This window comes from Alligator mississippiensis, chromosome 3 (genome assembly GCF_030867095.1).
Source record: "Alligator mississippiensis isolate rAllMis1 chromosome 3, rAllMis1, whole genome shotgun sequence".
NCBI classification, from domain to species: Eukaryota; Metazoa; Chordata; order Crocodylia; family Alligatoridae; genus Alligator; species Alligator mississippiensis.
Window position 1 is genome coordinate 2,221,329 of NC_081826.1, and position 20,716 is coordinate 2,242,044.

Consider the following 20,716-nt stretch of genomic DNA (forward strand, 5'->3'; position numbering starts at 1 on the left):
TGCATCCTAGGAGCCCTTGGACTTTGTTGCACTCTCAGCTCTGGCACTGCCAGGCTGGCCAGTGGCACCTGGTCTAGATGCAGAGCTGTGATGAGTGACACCACGTCACCTGAAGATGCTGTCTGCTGCCCCGGCCAGCTGGGAGAGTGGTCAGCAAGGCTGAGCACAGCAGCTCCTGTGTCCTGGGCAAGGCTCGGTGCCTGTCCCAAAGCTCAGCATGGCCAGCCCCGGCTAACTGAGACCCATCTGACTCGTAGAGCTGCATTGGGCCAAGTGGGGCACCGGGAGGCTTTGGCAGCAGGGAAAACGCAGCTAGGACAAGCCACCAAGGCTGTCAGCTGTGCTCCATCCGCTCGGACCCTTCCCTGCCCTGCACCTGTGGGCCTCTAGCAGGTGGGTGTTGCTCCAGGTGGCACCTGGGGGGACCAGGAGAGATGCTGGTGGCAGGTGCTGCTGAGGAGAGCGGATCCTGCCCCCCCAAGCAAAAGCGATGGGAAAGAGGGTGATGTGTGTTCTCCCAGGCCGTCTCCTCTCCGGCCAGGCAGGAACTGGAATTCCTTCTACCAAATTATCCCAGTCAAAGATATCAGCACCATCTCCAGGCCTATGGACATTTCCAACGCTCACCCTGGACATTTCCTGCTGGAGCCGGGGGCAAGTGATTAGTGAGGAGAGGCTGAGGGACCTGGGTTGATTCAGTCTGGAGAAGAGAAGACGGAGGGGGATTGAATAGCAGCCTTCACCTCCCTGCAGGGGGGCTGCAAAGAGGATGGAGCTGGGCTGTTCTCAGTGGGGGCAGATGGCAGGACAAGGAGCAATGGGCTCAAGCTGCAGCAAGGGAAGTTGAGGTCAGATATTAGGAAAACCTCTCTCACCAGGAGGGTGGTGAAGTCCTGGAAGAGGTTACTCAGAGAGGTGGGGGAGACTCCGTCCTTGGAGGTTTTTAAGCCCTGACTAGACAAAGCCTTGGCTGGGATGATGTAGTTGGGGCTGGTCCTGCTTTGAGGTCATCATTGGGCTAGATGGGATCTCCTGAGGTCCCTGCTAACCTTAATCTGTGATTCTCAGAGTGCAGAAAAAGCTGAGTTTTTTGGGGGGGAAGAAGGTTGAGAGAGGACCAGGCCCAAGCAGACCCAATAACGTGACAGTGAGCCACAAGCCCAGGGCCCATCCGCAGTCAGCAAAGGCCAGGAGCCCTGGGACCGGCTGTCGGACGTTCTGGGATGATCCTGAACTTGGGGACGTTTGTCCTGAATTTGAACCGTGGGTCCTGGAGCCGCCACCCCTGCCGCGGTGGCAGCCCCCTCCAGCTCTGCTGTCTGCACAGGGTCCCCTGGCACCACATGCGTGGCAGGGCTCTTGACGCAGCTCAAAGGCAGCTACGCTCCCTGGCTCCCAAAGTTTGTGCAGGTGACTGCAGGCAGGACCGCGCGTGGGTTCACAGCTGGAAGCCTGGAGCCCTTTCCAAAGACCAGCACCCGGTCCCCTCTACTTGCATGCAGCCGAACAAGTCAAATGCACCAAAAGCCCCAACACTCACCCTGGAGGAAGGAGCATTGAAACTGGATCCTCAGATGCTGCTGTTTGGCCCCTGCTACACGTTACATGTATAACGCAACGGACTGGTGAATCGTGCAAGAAATGTAGAGCCACCAAGGTAATTATCACCCGATAAAAATGGCCACCCAGTTATAAAAAAAAGAGCCAAGCAGCTCTAATGCTCATGGAAATGTATAATAACCCTAGAGCCAGTTTCCAGTTCAGCTCATTGGCATCTAAGTTAGGTCCCAGCAGCTGCCTTTGGAAACCACATCTGTGTTGAGTTGAATGTTTCTCCTGCATACCCGCAGCCTTCACGTGGGGATAACGCACCTTCCTATCCCTCCCGCTGCCAGCCGGGTGGCAGGGACCCTCTCCTGCTGTGGCCAGCTCACAGCCGGGATCTCTTGGTCCCATAAGAGTAAGCCAGGGGACTTCCTGCTGGGAGTAGAAGTTGGCTGCAAACTTTAGCAGAGAGAGATGGGGGGCAAAGGATGCAGCTGGTTATTGTGCTTCCAGGGGATGTTTGTGTCTCTCCAGCCTTGCCCTGGAGACCCCGGGGGGGTGCAGAGGGACAGACAGCATGAAAGTAGCAGAGGAGGGGGTGGCTGGTGCTGTACAAGGCCTCTTCTTCCACCTTCCTCCCTGCAGACTGAAGGCCTTTCAGCCCCCAGTCCTGGACAGCAGGAAGAGTGCATTCCCAGCCAGGCCAGCACAGAAAGTCTTTTATTTCACAGCAAAGCGCTAGGCAGCGGCATGCCATTGGCATGCTATAAATAGCTGTAATTGCCCAGCCACCTTGGGACTTCTGGGGGCACCGGCAGCTTGGATGAATTTGAAGCAGCCACATCTCCTTCACTGGAGGGTCCAAGCAGAGGCTGGGCTGGGGCAGGAGCCGCATGTCCTGCTTCTGTGCAAGCTCCCGAGGGACACCGAAGAGCTAAAAGCTTAGCCATCATTGCTGCTGCTGTCTGTCCCCTCCAGCTGGAGGTGCCAGCCTGGCTGGGAGAGGCTGGCTACGCACTGGGCACCGTCCTGGGGGAGCCACTCCGATTCCTTCCCTTTGCAGGTGCTCCCATCACCCGGAGCGAGCGGTCCCCTGCACTGCTGGAGGAGACGCGAGGAACCGGCCAGTCCCCACTCCCAGCCTGAAGGTCCCATCTCACTGGGTCAGCCTTGCACTTGTCCAGCCAGGGAAACCAAGGCGAGAAGCAAAGTCACCGGAGACTTGGGCACTGGCAGGGGCCAGGTTGTGATAGCAGCACGGAGCAGGCAGAAGGGGCCTGCGTCTTCCAGCAATGACGACTGGAAAAAGCAGCTCCCCGCCGCTCGTATGGGACCCGGCCAAAATCAACAGGCTTGGCTCTGTCCGGGGGCTGGCTCTCGTCTTTGGCAGGGGACGGGCTCGACTCGAGGGCCTGTTCCCATCTGTAACAAGGATGTTACAACAGAGCTGATTCTCCTTCCTAGGGGCTGCAGCCACTGTGGAAACACCACCGCTCGCTGTCCCCAGTCCCAGCGCTCTGCAGGGCTCTTTCCATTGCAACAGGCTTGGGAGCAGACCCCTGGCACAAGCACCCCCCGCGAGGGCACGGCCTGCACCCCAGCTTTCAGGGTTGGAAGCACAAGGAAGCCCTCCCCGGGGGGCTGTGATCCAGGGGAGCTCTGCGCGCACGTCCAGGGCAGGACGGGCTCTGAAGCGAGCTATTCATAGCAGAGCCGCTGTGATGCTCCGTTCCCTCCTTGGCAGCTGCACAAGAGGCGATTAGTTCAGGTTGGCAAAACCCTTTGAAGATGAAAAGCTTCCTGGCTATGGTTAGGACATGGAGAGATTGGCCCCAAGCAGCTTTGATCTTGCAGAGGATAGGATGGTCAAAGGTCCAGAAAGGACCCAGGAGTCCCCAAGCCCCACTGACACAGCCCACCCGGCACATGGCACTGCCCTGTGGCACTAGGCATGCCCTTCGAGCGAGGAACCCAGGAGTCCCGACCTTTCTCATGGCTACTAGACCACACTCTTCCTCCCCTCAACCCCAGCACTAGAAGGACAGAAACGCCGGCGTCCTGGCTCACAAATCCGTATCTCTCACTACGCCGGGCAGGACCCCCCTAGCCATGCCCAAGGAAAGACCTCTCAAAAGCAGCTGGGGTGCAACAGGGGAGGAATTCAGACGCATTTCAGGAGCGCCGCGGTTCTCGACTGGGTGCTGCAGCCGACAGCCATGGGGATTACTCTGCATCCCCTTCCAGGTACGCGGCTGAGCCTCAGCCCCTGGTTGCCCCCAAGGGAACCCAGCCTATGTGCTCGCAAGGCACCTGCCCCTTGCAAATACCCCAAGGGCCTGTTTGTGGTTTGGAAGAGGCCACCACTAAGGGACAGAGTAGCAATGTGAAAGGACTTGCTCTCTCCTGTGGCCCACCAGATGCATGAATACCCGGCTGACAACCCCGGCCCCTGGGCTGCCTTCCAATAGGACTTTGGCCCATACCTTGATTGTACTGATGGACGGAGCTAGAAATCAGCTCCGGACATTACAGGCATATCCACGATTCTGCCCCTGGGCCGTGGCAGAGCCTTTCTACTTTGCTAACGGGCTGTGTAAGAACAGCCCGTTCCTCAGAGCCACAGACTCCAGAGAAAGAAAAGAAAAGGACGCGGCTGCTAGCCCGGCAGAGACGATGCAGCAAGAAGGGCTGGGGCTGGATTCTGCATCTGCGTGACCTGCCCAGCTCTGGTGCGGTGCTGATCCACTGCACCTGTGTGTCATAAGGACAAGGTCAGGGAGGCGTAGAGAAAAGTGAGGCTGGAAGAGAGCTCGCATCTAGTCCAACGCCCTACCTGAGGCAAGATCAGCCCTAGCCAAATCAGCCCAGTCCCCAACGCCCAGCTCCGAAGGACCCTTCAATCCCCCCGGACATGTAGCAGGAAGGGGGGGGAGCCAACCATCACCACCCAGACGCCTAGGAAATGCCCATAGCCGAGCACAGGCATCGCTGCACCTAGATCCTCCCCAACCAGTGCCTGCCCACCCTCCTCTCGATCACCTCCAGTAATGCATGTGGTCACTCAGCTCATAGCCCGCACGAGCGGCTCCCGAGACCTGACCGCGCTGCCCCAGGCTTGGCTATCACCCATCCACCCGGAGATGGCAGCCAGGTTTAGAGGGGAGATGGAGGGGGGCAGCGAAAGAGAGATTAGATTAGCGGCTGCAGCAGCAACACGCAGGGGCCTCATCCACCGGCCAGGTGGGAACATTTCACTCCTTCCCTCCAGTCACAGCACCTACCTGGGAAATTATTTTGCTTGTGACCATCCAAAAAGAAACTCCCCGGTGCTCATCGTGGAAGCAACACACATTTGCTGTCCATGCACGAAGCAAAGAGATCTTCCTCCCAGGGATGCAAGCAGAGAAGACCCTGTTTTAAGCTGTTTCTGTGGTTTAAGAAACCCCGTGGACTACACAGTCGCCCGGTTTGTCGAACCCCCAGCCCCAGCTTGAGACGCGAGTGGAAGATGACAGGGCACAAGCCATCCTCGTGGCACGACAAGGGATTTTTTTTTTTTTTTTTTGCTTTCCCCAACTCTTGAAGGGAAAGAACAAGTCCCTTTCATTCTGCTTGTGGTTTTAATCATACCAGGCCTGGGAGCAGCCACTGCCAGACTGTTAGGACTGGCAGGGAAAAAAAACGTAAAAAAAAATCAATCAAGCCTGAACAAGACAACCAGTCAGCCCTTTCTGCAGCATGCTTTATAGCAGGCGGCCCAGCACAACATGGCTGCAAAGGATCCACGTGCCCAAAGATTTCAAGGCACCCAATAAACTGCAGAAAAGCACTCGACGAGGAACCTCACTTGAACAGGAATTTTTAAGAAAGAAGGTAGGTGGCAGGAGATGAACTACATGAGAGATGACAACGGTCCACCCATATGCATACGGAAATGGGGCCCAAAAATCTTTCTACATCCTCACCCCGCCAGCATGCCCAGGTCCCCAATGGCATCGCATAGCCTGCATCTCCTTGCAATCGGCTTCATCAGGTCACATCCAACATTGAGACCGTCCCTGCCTCAAAGATCTGACAGTCTCCCCTTGGGGGTCTCCTCCAAACTGCTCAGCAGCTCTAAAACAACCCCCACCTTCTGTGCTCTAGCTTGTGCATAGCACACGGGCCCCCTCCGGCGTGCTAATTCCTTCCACCACCACTTCCCCTTCTTTGCATCAGGCACTGGCTCCCTCGCCTGCAACTTGGCTTTCTGCTTCTAGCAGGTTGTGGTTCTCCTGCCTGCTGCAGCCTCGGGTGTCTACCTACCCCGCCCGACATTTTCAACCTGGAGGGCTGTGGGCAGTGGGGTCCCCCAGGGCTCAGTCCTCGCACCCGCGCTGTTCAACATCTTCATCAGCGACTTGGACGAGGGGGTGAAAAGCAACCTGTTCAGATTTGCAGATGACACCAAGATGTGGGGAGAAGTGGGCACGCTAGAGAAAGACATGCTGCAACTTGATCTAGACATGTTACAGGGGTGGGCGGATGAGAACAGGATGGGTTCAACACTGACGAGTGCAAGGTGCTGCAGCTGGGGAGGAAGAGCCAGCAGCAGACCTACAGGCTGGGAACTCCCTTCTCGTCAGCGCAGAGGCAGAAAAGGATCCTGGAGTCATTATTGATACCGCAATGAACATGGGCCAACAGTGTGGGGACGTGGTCAGGAAGGCCAACCGCACCTTGTCATGCATCCACAGATGCATCTCGAACAGGTCCAAGGAGGTGATCCTCCCCCTCTACGCGGCACTGGTCAGGCCGCGGTTGGAGTACTGCGTCCAGGTCTGGGCGCCGCACTTCAGGAGGGATGTGGACAGCATGGAGAGGGGCCAGAGGAGGCCACCTGCATGGTCAGGGGGCAGCAGGGCAGGCCCTACGAGGAGAGGCGACGGGACCTGAACCTGTTCAGCCTCCACAAGAGAAGGCTGACGGGGATCTGGTGGCCGTTTACACACTAGCCAGGGGGACCAGCAGGCATTGGGGGAGTCCCTGTTCCCCCGAGCACTCCCAGGAGTGACTAGAAATAACGGCCACAAGCTGGCAGAGGGTAGATTCAGACTAGACATCAGGAGACACTACTTCACAGTCAGGGCAGCTAGGATCTGGAACCAACTTCCAAGGGAAGTGGTGCTGGCTCCTACCCTGGGGGTCTTCAAAAGGAGGCTAGACAATCACCAGGCCGGGGTCGTTTGACCCCAGCATCCTTTCCTGCCCATGGCAAAGTGTCGGACTAGATGATCTGCTCAGGTCCCTTCCAACCCGACCAACTATGAAACTTTGCCCCGCTAGAAACAGCAGCGGCCGGGGTCTCCTTTGGCCTCCCAAGGCTCATGAAAGCACTGGAAGGGTTGATCCCGACACCACGACCTCTCAGCTGAGCGTGGACAGCAGGACGTGGCTCCCACGCTGCACAGCCAGCCGGAAGGGTACAGCCCCCACAGAAACAAAGAGGAAGTCAGCTCCATTCCTCAAAGCAATCTGTCCTCCCGTGCCCAGCAGCCATGGGCTTTTCCTCACCCTTTCCCAGTTTGTCTACTACCTGCTAGAGGCAGAAGGCAGGACACGGTGGTACCTTAGAGACTAATATGGCTAATTGTCTCCCTTGACACAGAGAGGGGGATACTCTTAAAGCTAGAATTTAGCAAGACTTGAAACAAAAAGGTGCAGATTCGTGATTTAAGGGAACCGGTTTCAGCTCAACCCTCCTCATACCAGCTCCCACGTACTTCTTTCACCATGCTGACGCCAACATTTTAGGAGCGCAGTTAGCTACAGCTCATCCTTATTTAACAGCCCACTTCTCCGAGAAGTCTCCGTGCACAAACACAACTCCAGGGTCAGAACTGATAACACAACCCAGTTGCACAATAGACAGCAAGACACCATGCTCCCTTTGAAGACCTGGGACTCTAGGACACCGGCAGCTACAGGATGTGGCTTTGCTTCTATGTGGATTTTTCCCTGGATTTGCAGGGTGGCACCCAGGGATCCATCCTCACAAGGCTGTTTTTGTGTCTTGCTTTTCACACGAGCGGCACACGGATTGAAAATAAAACAGAAAGGAAACTGGTAACTGCGAACATGCGATGAACGCTCTCAACTTGGCTCCCAATGTCGTCGTGCTGACAGGAAAGCCAGCTCAGTTTTAACCATTACTTTCATAGCAATCCTAGGCTTCCACAAGATCCTTCCTGTCCCTACACAATGCACGCACCTCCCCAAGAGGAACCCTATCCTCAGAGCTCCAGCTCTCCTTCAACACCGCACTTTTTAAGCCTTTTCATAAAGGCCAGAAAGGACCATTAGGTCAGTTCATCTGATTTTTAGCAAGACGCAGGCCAAAGAGATGCAACCCATCACTCCTCTATTGAGCTTGAAAGCTTGCTGGGGTGCACAGCCTCCCCCAGCATACAACTACGGACTTCTCACACAACAGTCGAGAAGTTGTGGCTTCAAATGCAAAGTTCGTAGAAAAAAAATTAAATTAAATTAAAGGGACAAAACAAAATAGAAATGCTGTCTTTAAAAAAAAATTCAGCAGAAATAATTCTGTGAATTAAAAAACACAATCCACATATTGCCCCGTGAGGCTCGTTACGACGAAGCCAGCTCTAAAGGAACGGGAAACCGCTTGGAGTCGTTCTGTGCTGGCTTTGCACTGCAAGAAAGCTGAACAGTACAGACTTGTTTTTACTGAAGCAATAAGCATTTTTTCCCCATCTGAAGTGTTTATTACCATTCATGTCGTGGAGTTGTGGATTTTGAAAGAGACGGTGTTCCCCGGAGCCTAAAACTTGCTCCCAGTTTGGTGCTAGGTTTTTCCCCCCTACTTCTTGTCTTTCTACTGCTTAAAATTAATTAGTAGACTTCTCCTTCCTAGCCGGTTCTCTGCACCCACTCCTAATAAAGCCATCCCAAGGACACTGGAGTTTCAGTTGCACCGGAGATGATTTAGAGCTGGTTTTCCAAACGGAGGAGAAAGCAGGATGTATAAGGCAACTCTACACATTTATTTAACATTTCTTGTCTCGATCGATGAGATTTTTTCAAAACTTTATTTTGTAAACACATCTCAGTATTCGTTCACGGGCTCAGAGGCAAAAGTTGAACCACAATTCAAGAGACAGTTTGTGTTTGTTTTTTTCCTTCTCAGAGCAGCCACAGTGTTTTTCCCCCCATAGGCAACTGGCTGACTTCGCCTACTTAAATACGTTTCGGAGGATCACAGAAGTTCAAGGGTAAGAAGCGGAAGCTTGTATTTGCGGTGCCTTTCGGAGAGGACAGGTCAGACTGAAAATCTATGCATCTCACTAGTCATCTTGCTTTTGGGGTGGATCAGAGCGGCCATTTACAAAAATAAAAATACCCAAGGTGGAATTAAAAACCCTGTGAAACCATCCATCTCAGAGATGAAAGCTTCCGTAAGTCCAAATACCCACCTCCTACCTACTCAGGTAGGGTTATTCAATGCTAATTCAAATTGTATTTTTTTTCTGCTAAATAAATAGCCAGACGATAACTCATTCTGGACCACAACGAGATTCTAAGGAGAAGCGTCTCTACCTTTCCAAGAGAGATTTACGGGCTCTTCCCATCCTTTTCACCCAGGCTGCCTCAACAGAGGCAAAACCAGAAAGCTGCCTTGTTTTGGATGAGTCTACAAAGCGCCCTGCAGCTCGCGGGGCAGGGACTTCTCTCCACCAGACCTAACTGTCCAGCTTTACGAAGGCTTTTAAAAATTAAAACACCTGCTTTGCAAGGTCCTAAGCATCCGTGGCTTCAGAGCCCCCAGAGCCCTGATACACACAATAAAATAGCCTTGGAAGGTAGGTCAGACCCTCGTCCCACACTCAGGGTGGTCTGTAGCTTATTAGTGTATCCCAGCCCAGAGTGTACCAGTCTGGATCCAGTGCATGTAAAAGACAAATGGACTGAAACCAGCCCCAACCCCCCCGTCCCCCCTGCAATGCCACTCTGCATGTGAAGGGCATTCCTAACCTGCGCCCTCCACAGCAGGAAGGACACCCTCCCGAAGGCAGCCCACTGCAGCAGCTGCAGTCTGCTGATGCCCACTGTCTGGGTGGCGAGGCCATGGCTACCCCGATTGCCCTCCAGCTGTGCAGCTGTGCATGGGCCACTTAGACCTCATCCAGCACTTGCTTCCCCCCTACCCTTCACGGTTTGCAAAGTCTCTCCCGATGGGTTTGCAGCGACGCGAGTTCCCTTCCCTTCACAGTGAGATGCCCCCGTCCTCAGAGTCCTGCTGGCAGGAGGGACAGGCGGCTGGGAGCTGCAGGGAGCCTTCTGCCCTGGGATACCCAGGCCCCAGAAACCTTCTCAGGAATGCCGATTAATTCCAAGCGCAGCGAGGGCAGCCTCTTCAGCAATGGCCAGGAAACCTTCCCCCCAGTCGCCCATTCCTCGTGGGAGCATTGGAGATGAGGGTTGGTCGCCCCGCACCCTGCATCTCCCTTCCCCCAGGAGTTGGGGTTATGCATTAGCCCTCCAGTGCCTTGCAGCAGCTATGGGATAGGGGATTGCCCTGCTCAGTAGCAGATAACAGACCCTCCCAGGGATGGTGGGGTGAGCACCAGCCCTCTGGAGAAGAGCGGTTGCATTGGAAAGAGGTAAGCACCCCTTATGAGCCCCAAGACATGGGGTTCCCCCCTCGTGATGGTCCCGTTGCAGTGTAGGGCTTGGGCTGAACGCCCCCCCCCCGCCCCACGGTGAAGCAGTCGGTCGCTGACCAGCCGCAGCCCCTCGCTCTCCTTAGGAGTCTGGGCTGCCCCCCTGGCGCAGCCGCTGGGCCATGCTGATGAGGGAGCGGAGCTGCACCAGCTTCAGGGGCCCCACCTGCCGGGGGTCCTGGCTCTCCAGCCAGCGTAGGGCCGTCTCCAGGCCCGTGATGGCTTCCCCGGCTGTGGGCAGCAAGGGGCCCTCTCCCTCCCCTTCCTGGTTGCTCTCAACTGCGCCCCCACCTCCTGCTGCCACCCCTTCCTCCTCCTCCTCCTCTTCCTCCCCCCCGCGGCCCTCGTCCCCCGCGTCCTCCTCCCCATCGTCCCCCTCCGCGCCCAGGGCTGCGTCGTCCAGGTGCAGCCAGTCGGCCACCTCCTCGGGGGCCAGGCGCTTGTAGGCCAGCGCCGCCAAGTGCGTGAGGTCGCTGAAGACCTTGCTGTCCCCGCCGTCCGCCCCCAGCGCCTCACCCTGCTCGTCCTCGCCGGGCCGCGGCTCGAAGGCGGCGCGCAGCCCCAGCAGCCAGCACTTCTCGATGGAGCCGGCGGGGATGAGGTCCCAGGACAGGCCGGCCAAGTACAGCATGTCCTTGAGCAGGAAGGAGCGCACGAAGTCCAGGGGGCCGCTCCCCGCCGCCGAGCCCCCGCCGCCGGCCGCGCAGGACACGGCCAGCCGCAGCAGCTCCCGCTTGTAGAGCTGCTTGAAGGCCGACACCACGCCCTGCTCCAGCGGGGCCGGGATGCGGCCGCTCCCCGCCGGCGCCTTGGAGAGGAAGAGGGCCCGGATGGCGCCGTCGGGCGTTTGCAGCTGCGGCGCGTCCTCGGCGGCGGGCGGCGGGGGCGGGCAGCCGAGCAGCAGCACGGCCTTCTGCTGCAAGCAGCTGCGGCGCAGGTAGCGCTTGACGCCCGGCACGAAGTCCTCGAAGAACCAGGCCCGCAGCAGGGCCGGCCCCAGCCGGGCCTCGGGGCCGTAGCGGTAGCAGGCGGGGAACTTGTCCTGGTTGTGGTGGCGCAGGCTGGGCGGGTCCCGCAGGCCGCCCACCACCAGCGGCTTCAGCTTGTGGGCGCCCGTGAGGTTGGCGGCCAGCAGCACCGTGACGCGGTCCCGCACGGGCGGGCGGCGGGGCGGCCCGGCGCGGCCCGGCAGCAGCTTCCAGTAGAGCCCGGTGACGTTGGCGTTGTAGATCTGTTCGTCCCCGTAGCCGTCGCCGGGCGGCGGGGGCGGCAAGGGCGGCGGGGGCGGGTCGCCGGCCGGCTCGGGCTCGGCCTTGAGCGGCTCGCCGCCGTAGATGCGCTGGCTGGAGATGCCGTGGCGCTTCTGCCAGCGCCAGAACCAGCCGTGGCTGGCCTTGAAGGTGCACTCGGGGCCGTAGATCTGGCGGGCGAAGGCCTCGGCCTGCGCCTGGATGAGGGGCCCGGAGAGCGGGACGCCGTGCTGCCGCAGGGCCAGGAACCAGGTGTAGACGGCGCGGTCGATCTCCTCCTCGTTGGCCAGCCGCATCTTCTTGCGCTGCGTGCCCACCTCGCCGCCCAGCTGGTCCAGGAACCAGCGCAGCTTGGCCTCGTCCTTCAGCCAGCCGCGCAGCGTGCCGCCGGGCACGCCGAAGTCGCGGCACACCGAGGCCTGGCGCTCGCCCTTCTTCACGCGCTCGATGGCTTGCAGCTTGTCCTTGATGGAGTAGGCCCGGCGCAGCGCCCCGCTGCTGGGCCCGCCCCGCTTACAGCGCGGGGCTGCCCCCGCCGGGGACGCGGGGCCCGGCTCCATGCGGGGCGGCCGCGTTATAACCGGGGCTTATTGGGGGGGAGGGGGGGAAGCTGCCTTTTGTCTCGCGCCGCGCATGCGCGGGGTTCTGCCCTTTTTTTTTCCCTCCCCCCCCACCCCGAGATGGAATGTTCTGTTCCGACGCCCCCCTCTTTTACTGCGAGTGGGTGCTTCCGGCTGAGCACCCTAGGGGAGGCTTGGGGTGTTCCATGCTTGCCGGGAGGGGGGTGGAGGGCGCATGCGCGGTGGAATGGTTCTTTCTCTCTTCCCCCACTCCTTACTGTGAGTGGGTGTTTCCGGATGGGCTTCCTAGTGAGGGTTTGGGTTGTTCCATTTTTGCCGCGGGGGGTGTTTCTTTCTTTCTTCCCCCAACTACTGCGCGTGGGTGCTTCCGGCTGGGTTTCCTAGTGAAAGTTTGGGTTGTTCCATTTTTGCCGGGGGGTGTTTCTTTCTCTCTTTCCTCAACTACCGCGAGTGGGTGTTTCCGGTTGGGCTTCCTAGTGAAGACTTGAGTTGTTCCATGTTTGCCAGGGATGGGGTGGAGGGCGCATGCGCAGTGGGATGCTGCTTTCTCCCCTTCTCCCCTTATTGTGAATGGGTGCTTCTGGCTGGGCTTCCTAGTGAAGGCTTGGGTTGTTCCATGTTTGCCGGGGAAGGGGGGGGTTATTTCTCTCTTCCCCCAACTACTACGAGTGGGTGCTTCCGGCTGGGCATGGGTTGTTCCATGTTCACTAGGGAGGGGGGTGTTTCTCAATTCCCCTAGCTACTGTGAGTGGGTGCTTCTGGTTCAGCACCTTAGTGGCGGTTTGGATTGTTCCATGCTGGCCAGGGAGGGGGTGAAGAGCGCATGCGCGGTATAATGTTTCTGTTTCTATCCTCCCCTTTACTGCGAGTGGGTGCTTCCGGCTCAGCACCTTATTGACTACTTGGATTGTTCCATGTTTGCTAGGGAGGGGGGCGGACAGAGTGTGCGCGGTAGAACGTTTCTTTCCCCCCTGGTGAATGGGTATTTCCAGCTGGGCATCCCAGTGTGGGAGCTTGGGTTGTTCCGTGCTTGCCAGGGAGGGAGGGGTGGAGGGCGCACGTGTAGTGTAATGTTTCTTTCTCTCTTCCCCCTGTTACTGTGAGTGGGTGCTTCCGGCTCAGCACCTTGTTGACTACTTGGATTGTTCCATGTTTGCTAGGGAGGGGGGCGGAGAGAGTATGCGCGGTAGAACGTTTCTTTCTTTCCCCCCTGGTGAACGGGTATTTCCAGCTGGGCATCCCAGTGTGGGAGCTTGGGTTGTTCCATGCTTGCCAGGGAGGGAGGGGTGGAGGGCGCTTGCGCGGTGCAGCTACTGTGCGTGGATGCTTCCAGCTAGGAATCCTAGTAGCGGCTTGGGTTCCATATCTGTCCGGGAGGGGGAGGAGAGCGCATGCGCAGTGGAACAAATCGGTTTTGCGTCCTCCCGCCCTCCTCCCAGCTGTTGTTAGTGGGTGCTTCCGGCTGGGCGCCCTGTTAACCGCTGGGATCAGTCCATTCCTACCGGGGGGAGGGGTGTTCGGTTCGTTCCATGCTATCGGTGAAGGGGTGGGGGGATATAGTGGGACGTTCTATTTTTCCGGGAGGTGCCGCCAGGCACACGCCGCGCATGCGCACCTCGGGCCGGTCCATTCTTGCAGCCGCTGCGGGGGGGGGTGGGGCATGCGATGTCCCCGGTGCCTCTCCCCCACCTCCTCCCGCGGTTGGTCGGAGCCGCGGCCCAGAATGCCCCGCGCGGGGGAACCGCCTCCCTTTGCCCGGCTGGAGGCCGCGTGGACGCAGCGCGTGAGTGCGAGGGGGGTTGCGACCCCACACCCCTCCCCCACCCCCACGCGCGGGGTTGGGGGGCGGCGCCTCCCGCCTCCCCCCTCTGTGACCCCGCGGGGCTGGACAGATGCGGCGTGTGTGGAGAGTCGGACAGATGTGGGGGGGTGGATGGACAGGTGTGGGGGAGGGGCTGGGCAGTGGGACAGGCGTGGGGGAGGGTAATGAACCCATTCATTGTGGGCGAGTTACTTTGCACCCCTGGCTCTTCTCCCTTTTTTGGGGTATCCCATCCGTGACCACGTCTGGTGCGACAGCCCCCAGCTGTGGGACTGGGAGGGGAGGAGGCGCTGGGACAGCAGGGAAGCCGCTCGCTTCCCCCTTTCGGGACCTGTCCCATTTGGCCAGCTGTTGTGGACGCCGGGACGGGACGGGACGGGACGTGACCAGCAGAGCAGGCTGCACTTGGTCTGCGTTGGATGTTTGTTTCTAGTGTGAAATCCGTGCCAAGACTTGGGGTTTCCCTGTTCTTTCTTGTTACCAGCAGCCCACACCTATTTCCCTCGCTGGTGCCGGGGTGACCGTTGTGGGGATGGATGCAACGTGCGACATGACATAAGCGCTATATATAATTCCTCGTCGGCTTTAACTCGGCGAACGGCGCCGAGCGGCCCCAGTAGTGACGGAGGTTGATATTGCGATCCGTTTCTTGCTAGTTGTCGTGTGAAGTCTCGGGTTGCCGGTGGAGGGAGGACTTGTGAACATCCTGAGCTTTGCGCTGCGAAAGCTTGCATACTTTTGATGCACTTTTGAAATCAGCTAACGCGGCCCTCCAGCAATTATAAGGGCTGCGGAAAATAAGCAACTTTATGTGTGTTTCGGGGGGGGGGAGGGGGCCATCTAGCATTTTCAAGACTTGGGCTGTTTCTAAATGCAGCTTTTCTTAGACCAGAAAATGAACTCAACTGTTTTGTCATGACCCAATGTATTTATTTTTGTTGCGTGTGTTTTGATAACTTCTTGTAGAGTAGCCAAAATTAAAGTAGTAATAATAAGCACGTAGCTTCGGTCCAAAGCTTATAAAGCGTCCATATCAACTCCTTGCATCTCCTTCGTGTCGTCTTTTTTTTCGTTATGGGTTTCCCTCTAGCATTTGAAACCCAACATAAGAGTTTTTCTCTCATTTTCCAGACTGGAAGTGATAGCTGAAATCAAAATTTAAAACTGACAGGTGGCCAAATTGTTAATTAAAAACTGTTCTTTGGGTTTTTAAGTGGTTATTAGCATTTCTTATAGGTTGGTTATTCTGACTAGTGTAATTTCACATTATTGGCTCTTCTGATGCGTTTAGGGGTTGGGAAATGACGGCTACCCTGCATGTGCCAAAAAAAAATGCTGCCTGTTACACGTCACGAGCCGGCTTTTTCGATGGCACGGTTAATGCAAAGGCCAGCGTCTGATGGGGCGGCACGAGTAGTCCTTTTTACATTTTTTCTGGTCTGCGCGCGCACATCGCAGAAACATTTTGGGCACAACTTTATCTGTCACTGTCTATTAGTGTCTTTGATTTGGTTGCTCCCAAATAATATATTTAATACTGTTGAAGGTCAGTGAGATGAAAGCTACTTCCTAACTTTAATTACATCTGAATAAAAGTATTGTGCACATGAAAGCATCAGCTGTTCTGGTCGTAAAGCACTATGATGAATGAGAAGCATAAAGACTGAATAACCTTGGTTCAATTTTAGGATCACAATAAGGCTGATAAAGTGACCTTGCTTTGCTTTTGAGTGTGGAGTATATTTTTATATATGCTCAGTTTCTCTCTTTTCTTTTTTCTTCCTTGTAGACATTATTCATCAACCGTAGTCCTTTTTTTTTTACTTATAAACCTTAGGACTCACAAGGTAATGGGCAGAATTGGGAATTTTGTACAGGTAGGAATTTTGTAATAAGTTCTTGGACAGCTCAAAAGTTGTCTTCTCATTAGGGTGCCTTCTCCAGTAAATACACATGAAGATGCAAACTGCTTTATTTAAACAAGGCGGATTTTAGCAAGTTTAAACCCTCTTTCCCCAGTATAGACACGCTCCATTTGTGTTAGGATGGTCTCTTATGCAGTCACTTGATTTGTGTGTTTGTGTAATTTAGAACCACGGATAACGAGGGCTGGCAGGGACCTCAGGAGGTCACATCTAGTCCAGCCCTCTGGTTTCATAGGTTTCATAGGCATTAGGGCTGGAAGGGACCTCGGAAGATCATCGAGTCCAGCCCCCCGCCCAAAGGGCAGGACTCCAAGCAGGACCAGCCCCAGCTACATCATCTCACCTAAGGCTTTGTCTACCCGGGTCTTAAACACCTCTGAGGTTGGAGAGCCCACCATCTCTCTGGGTAACCGGTTCCTCCCCGTGAGTTTTTTTCCCCCCCCACCTCCAACCTAAACTTCCCTTGCTTCAACTTGAGCCCATAGCTCCTTGTCCTGTCAATTTGTGCAATTTGCACTCGTGTAACGTGAAAATCCAGCTTTTAAAACCTTACCGTTGGGTTTAAGGCTTACTGTATCCTTGAGATGAGTGGTTGTGGCCTGTTGATCACAGAGCTGTTTTGGGTGGGCTGTAGTCTGCTCCCAGAAGACGGCATTTCATCTGTTGCAGATCATGCCCATTTGGAAGATTTTTTTTTTTCCCCCGCTAAAGCACTTTCTTAAAAAACATGATTTTTGAGTTCTGTTGATTCAAGCTGTGCCCTAGAGGCTTAGTGGGCCTACAGCAAGGGTGTCTGATAGCCTTTCAGAGGAGCAATATGATTTTAAAAACGTGTTTGGCATGAAAATGGGAATTTCTTTTGTCTATATAAAAAAAAACACAAAACTTTATTGCAGATGCTTTTTGCATAAGGCTTTTAAGAAATATCTGCCCTAGTCTTGTTTTTTTAGTCTTTTGAGTTAACTCATTGCTGAGTGATCAAGTCAAATCAGTCCCTAGCCTGCTGCGACTGTTGGGGCACCTTAGACAGGTGCTTAGACCATTGGCACCAAGTGATCGAGGTGGTAGTTAATGCCTTTAAAAGCTAGTCAAGATGCCGCAAACAATTGCAGACTACAAGCAATTGTAGATTGGGCAAGTTGCTCCTGAGCTTTCTTGGTCCAGGGGTTGACAGACCACTTAAATTGTGGGTGAATTGGTGAAATACCCAGTTGGCATATCGCGGCTTGTTCATCCCCCATGCGACAGATCTCTGACCATGCCACTGTTTTAAAAACAGCAGTGGGAACATAACCAACGGGGTTTTTTAGTGCTGATCATTTGAAAACGTACACCTGGGTATCTAGCTGATCCTTGATAAATGCGCCTGGTTCTAGCCTGGAGGAGCTAAGTACCGGAGATTTACTGTAACCCAGGTTAAAGCAGTTTCTTGTGTTATCCAAGTGATTTACCGGCTCAGTCAGCTGTGCTTTTTGACTCGTTGCTGCGTCCCTAGAAACAGAAACTTTCTTACTCTCCTTAACTTTCTCTTTTTTTCTTATTGCTCTCCTAGGATCTGAAAAAGTAAGTATGTCCTATTCTTCCTGTCATTTCTGCTTCTTTTTTTTCTCCGAGGGAAGTTGTTGCATTGCTTACGTGGGGGTGACTTTATTTCAGTAGGAGTTTGCTACTTGCCAATGACACTGTTAATTTTAACTTTGGTTGTTTTGGGAGGGGACTTGCCAATCCGCTGATTTGACAAGAGAACGGGATAGAAATCAAGAAAAAGCCATGCAGTTTTAGTGTCCAAAATACATTTATTACGTGTGTGGCATACTCCATATACGTGACATACTCCACATTTATTAGGTACGTGATGTACTCCATATACGTGCAGCCCAGCAGCTCGTGCTTTGTTGCCTGAAAGTCTGTTTCAGGTATTTCAGGAAAACAATCATTAATTACATTAAAATAGGAGAAAGCTTACTCCAGTTTCTCTGACTTGCAGATGCATTTTTTCCTCCTCGTGTGAGTGCCGGCTAAGTATTACAGCTGTGTGCTAGCTGGCAGTATTTGAAGAGCTGCGACAGGATGCCTTCTTGCTACCTCAAACGAAACGCACCTTCCCACCTCCTCTTTGAAGTAGCTTATTAAGACAGGCTTGTAGCCCTGCAACCAGAAGGCGAATTTAGATGAAGTGTGCATCTAGTAGAGTCATGCATGACTTTTTGAATGCAAAAAAGCCCAAAAAATGCAGGAAAAAAATTTTTTTTTGCAGTTTCTCAGCTGACCTAGTAAAAGGGATCATCTCTGAAACAAGAGTTCTAGATTTTTGCATTTCTTTTTGACTGCAAGGTATTCTGGATGCTTCAGCCTCTTTTGTTCTTGATATGATTTTAAAGACCCCTAAATCAGTGCATAACAGGTTTGGATTAATATAGGACATTGTACTGAAATGCAATATTCAGGGTTCCCAGTATGGCTCCCTGGCAGTAAATGCAGCTATAGTCATAACTTTTCTAACTCCTAGTCCCCTGCTACTTGAATTGTGCACTTTCTGTGCATTTTCCCCCTAAAAATGGTCATGAAAGAGAGAAAACCCTCTACAAAATTGTGCCTTATTCTGTGCACCTTTGCTTTCTGTACACTTAAAGTGGTCGTGAAAGAGAGGTAATAAGCACATTAAAGCAAACACCCCTTACCAAATTGTGCCTTATTTTGAAAAAACATTTGCTTTAAGCAGTCGCTAGGTGTGAACAGTCCTTTTGTTGCTGCATTAATCCCAGTCGCGTCCAGTGGCACCATCTTCTTCCCTTTCCCCACCTGCTGTCCTAACAAAATACAGGATATTCCTTCCTCTAGCAGATCTCAACCCCTGTCTAGTGATACTGGAAAGAAGCATCTGAGCATCAGTCCTGTAACGTCCCGTACCACCCCCTCCCTCTACCTTTGCTTGTCCTAGGTGGTTACTATGGGATTATTCTTGGAAAATAGAAATTTTAAGAGTATAAAATTTAAGGCACAAATCCGAGACTGCAGGAGGTGGCTGCAGTTGCCTTAACGAGGCTTTTTATTACAGTGAGAGAGCGCAGCATAGTTGTTCCTACCTCTTGTCTTATAACTGATAAACAGCCTCTTGATCACTGCAGACCCTTTGCACATGGCCTACGTTTATGACCTATAACATGATGTCATAGGCTATTTTTTGGTCATAATGCCAAGGAAGTCACGACAGCTTCCACAGCTGAAGATTTAACTACAGAATGACTGTTTCATCGTCATACTATACGACCCACTTGACACGTGTCTGCTTCAGATGGGATGCTGAGACTTTGAAAGCAGCAAGTAGGAGTCATTCTCTGTAATCTTCAAACCATTGGCTCACTCAAACTATCTATAGTAAGAAACGTTCCTATTAATACCTATAGGGCAGAATATACAGTGAAAATATATATTTAAAAATCTGACTTGGAAGATTTTTCATTTTGATTTTTTTTACATAAGGAGAAAAAAAAGGAATTTTACATTGTTTCAGCCAGGCAAGATTTATTTGCTGTCTTTAGCAGCTGATGAAAAGAATAAGTTTGGAGTCTTTTAAGTAGAAGACTATTGTTTTTCCTTAGAAATGGTGGTGTGTGTTTTTTTGACATAACTTATTTAGGTTATAAATATTTAAAACACCTTACATTATAAACTATCCCTATTAAGTAACAGCTTCTGTGTACGTTCAAGATGGCAAAGGGATTTACCTTTTGAAGGTAGTTTTAAACCTCTTGACTTGCCTGGCAACTCCTGAGATCAGGATTCTGAATCTTTCCAGCTGTTGGTACCATCATATGCACTTAATTGAATCTGGGGAAAATGTCCAGCTTTATATGTTTCTGGATTGATCCCTGACGGCAGAGGTAGCAGCCATCCCTGCCACTGGGCTTGGCCCCGAAGCAGAAGGGGAACAGATATTCAGCTGCATGGCTTAAAAATGCATTTGTATGCATTTATCATGCTTGCTTTTACCCATTTGATCACAGTCCTCCTGGTACCGAGCCTCTAGTTAGATTTCTAGGCACTGTTGTCAATCCTGTGCTGAGGACACTCTTCCCATATTATGTTGGATAATTTAGGTATCCTGGAAGCTAAATTTGACTTAATTCAGCATGTCTTGTGCTCTAAATAGCCATAACAAGATGGTGTACGCAAAGCAGATTCCATAGTCTACTTCCTTTGTATAGGATGTTTTCCCTAAAATACATATTAAGCAAAAAATCCCTTAAATTGTTAGCATTGGTCCCTTTTTATTAAGAAGCAGTTGGTTTTAAACTGAAATCCAGTAACTGTCAGAGTTGGGTTCAGCATATTTAAGCTTCCCATGTGCATCCCAAAAGCCAGTGAATTGTTGTCCTAATAAATAACTTTAGTCCAGTCTATCAGTAGCCTCGCACACTGAGGGAAAGGGGATCTTTCAGTTAAATCTCTCACTGAGAGATGTTTTTAATATAAAAGGGCCCATAAACCTGCTTCATCTCCGATAACCTTGTACAGATTTGGAAATAATCTCCATATGCTCTAAAAATTCTGGTGTCACAGCAGCAGTTCACAATACTTGGTATATCCTACATGAAGTAATGGCTTTAAGGTCTTTTAAGCCTTCCAAAAATACCCATTTAAGATCATCTAGTCTGTATGTTGCAGGGGTGTAGGTTGTAGCCGTGTTGGTCTAAGGACATAGGCAGACAAGGTTCCTTGGGTGAATTTGATATCTTTTATTAGACCAACCCAAATGGTTGGAGAATAGTTATTAAGCAAGCTTTCGGGTTCAAAAACCCTTCGTCAGGCTAAGGAAGTTTCAGCAGTTGGTGTGTGCTTGGCACTTGACGGATGGCAATTTGGGAAA

The 20,716-nt window shown here is 53.2% G+C and overlaps 1 protein-coding gene across 1 annotated transcript; it reads right to left on the reverse strand.

The window, feature by feature from the left end:
• Positions 1-8,570: 8,570 nt before the first annotated feature.
• On the reverse strand, positions 8,571-12,166 carry TIGD5 (tigger transposable element derived 5). Its single transcript, XM_059723687.1, has one exon. It carries the CDS (start codon positions 12,076-12,078, stop codon positions 10,351-10,353), a length of 1,728 nt encoding a protein of 575 aa, XP_059579670.1. The 5' UTR covers positions 12,079-12,166; the 3' UTR covers positions 8,571-10,350.
• Between the last annotated feature and the right edge of the window lie 8,550 nt (positions 12,167-20,716).

What these genes read in the sequence shown, in the direction of transcription:
- TIGD5 (XM_059723687.1), bottom strand. Translation starts at nt 12,078, where the DNA reads ATGGAGCCGGGCCCCGCGTCCCCGGCGGGGGCAGCCCCGCGCTGTAAG.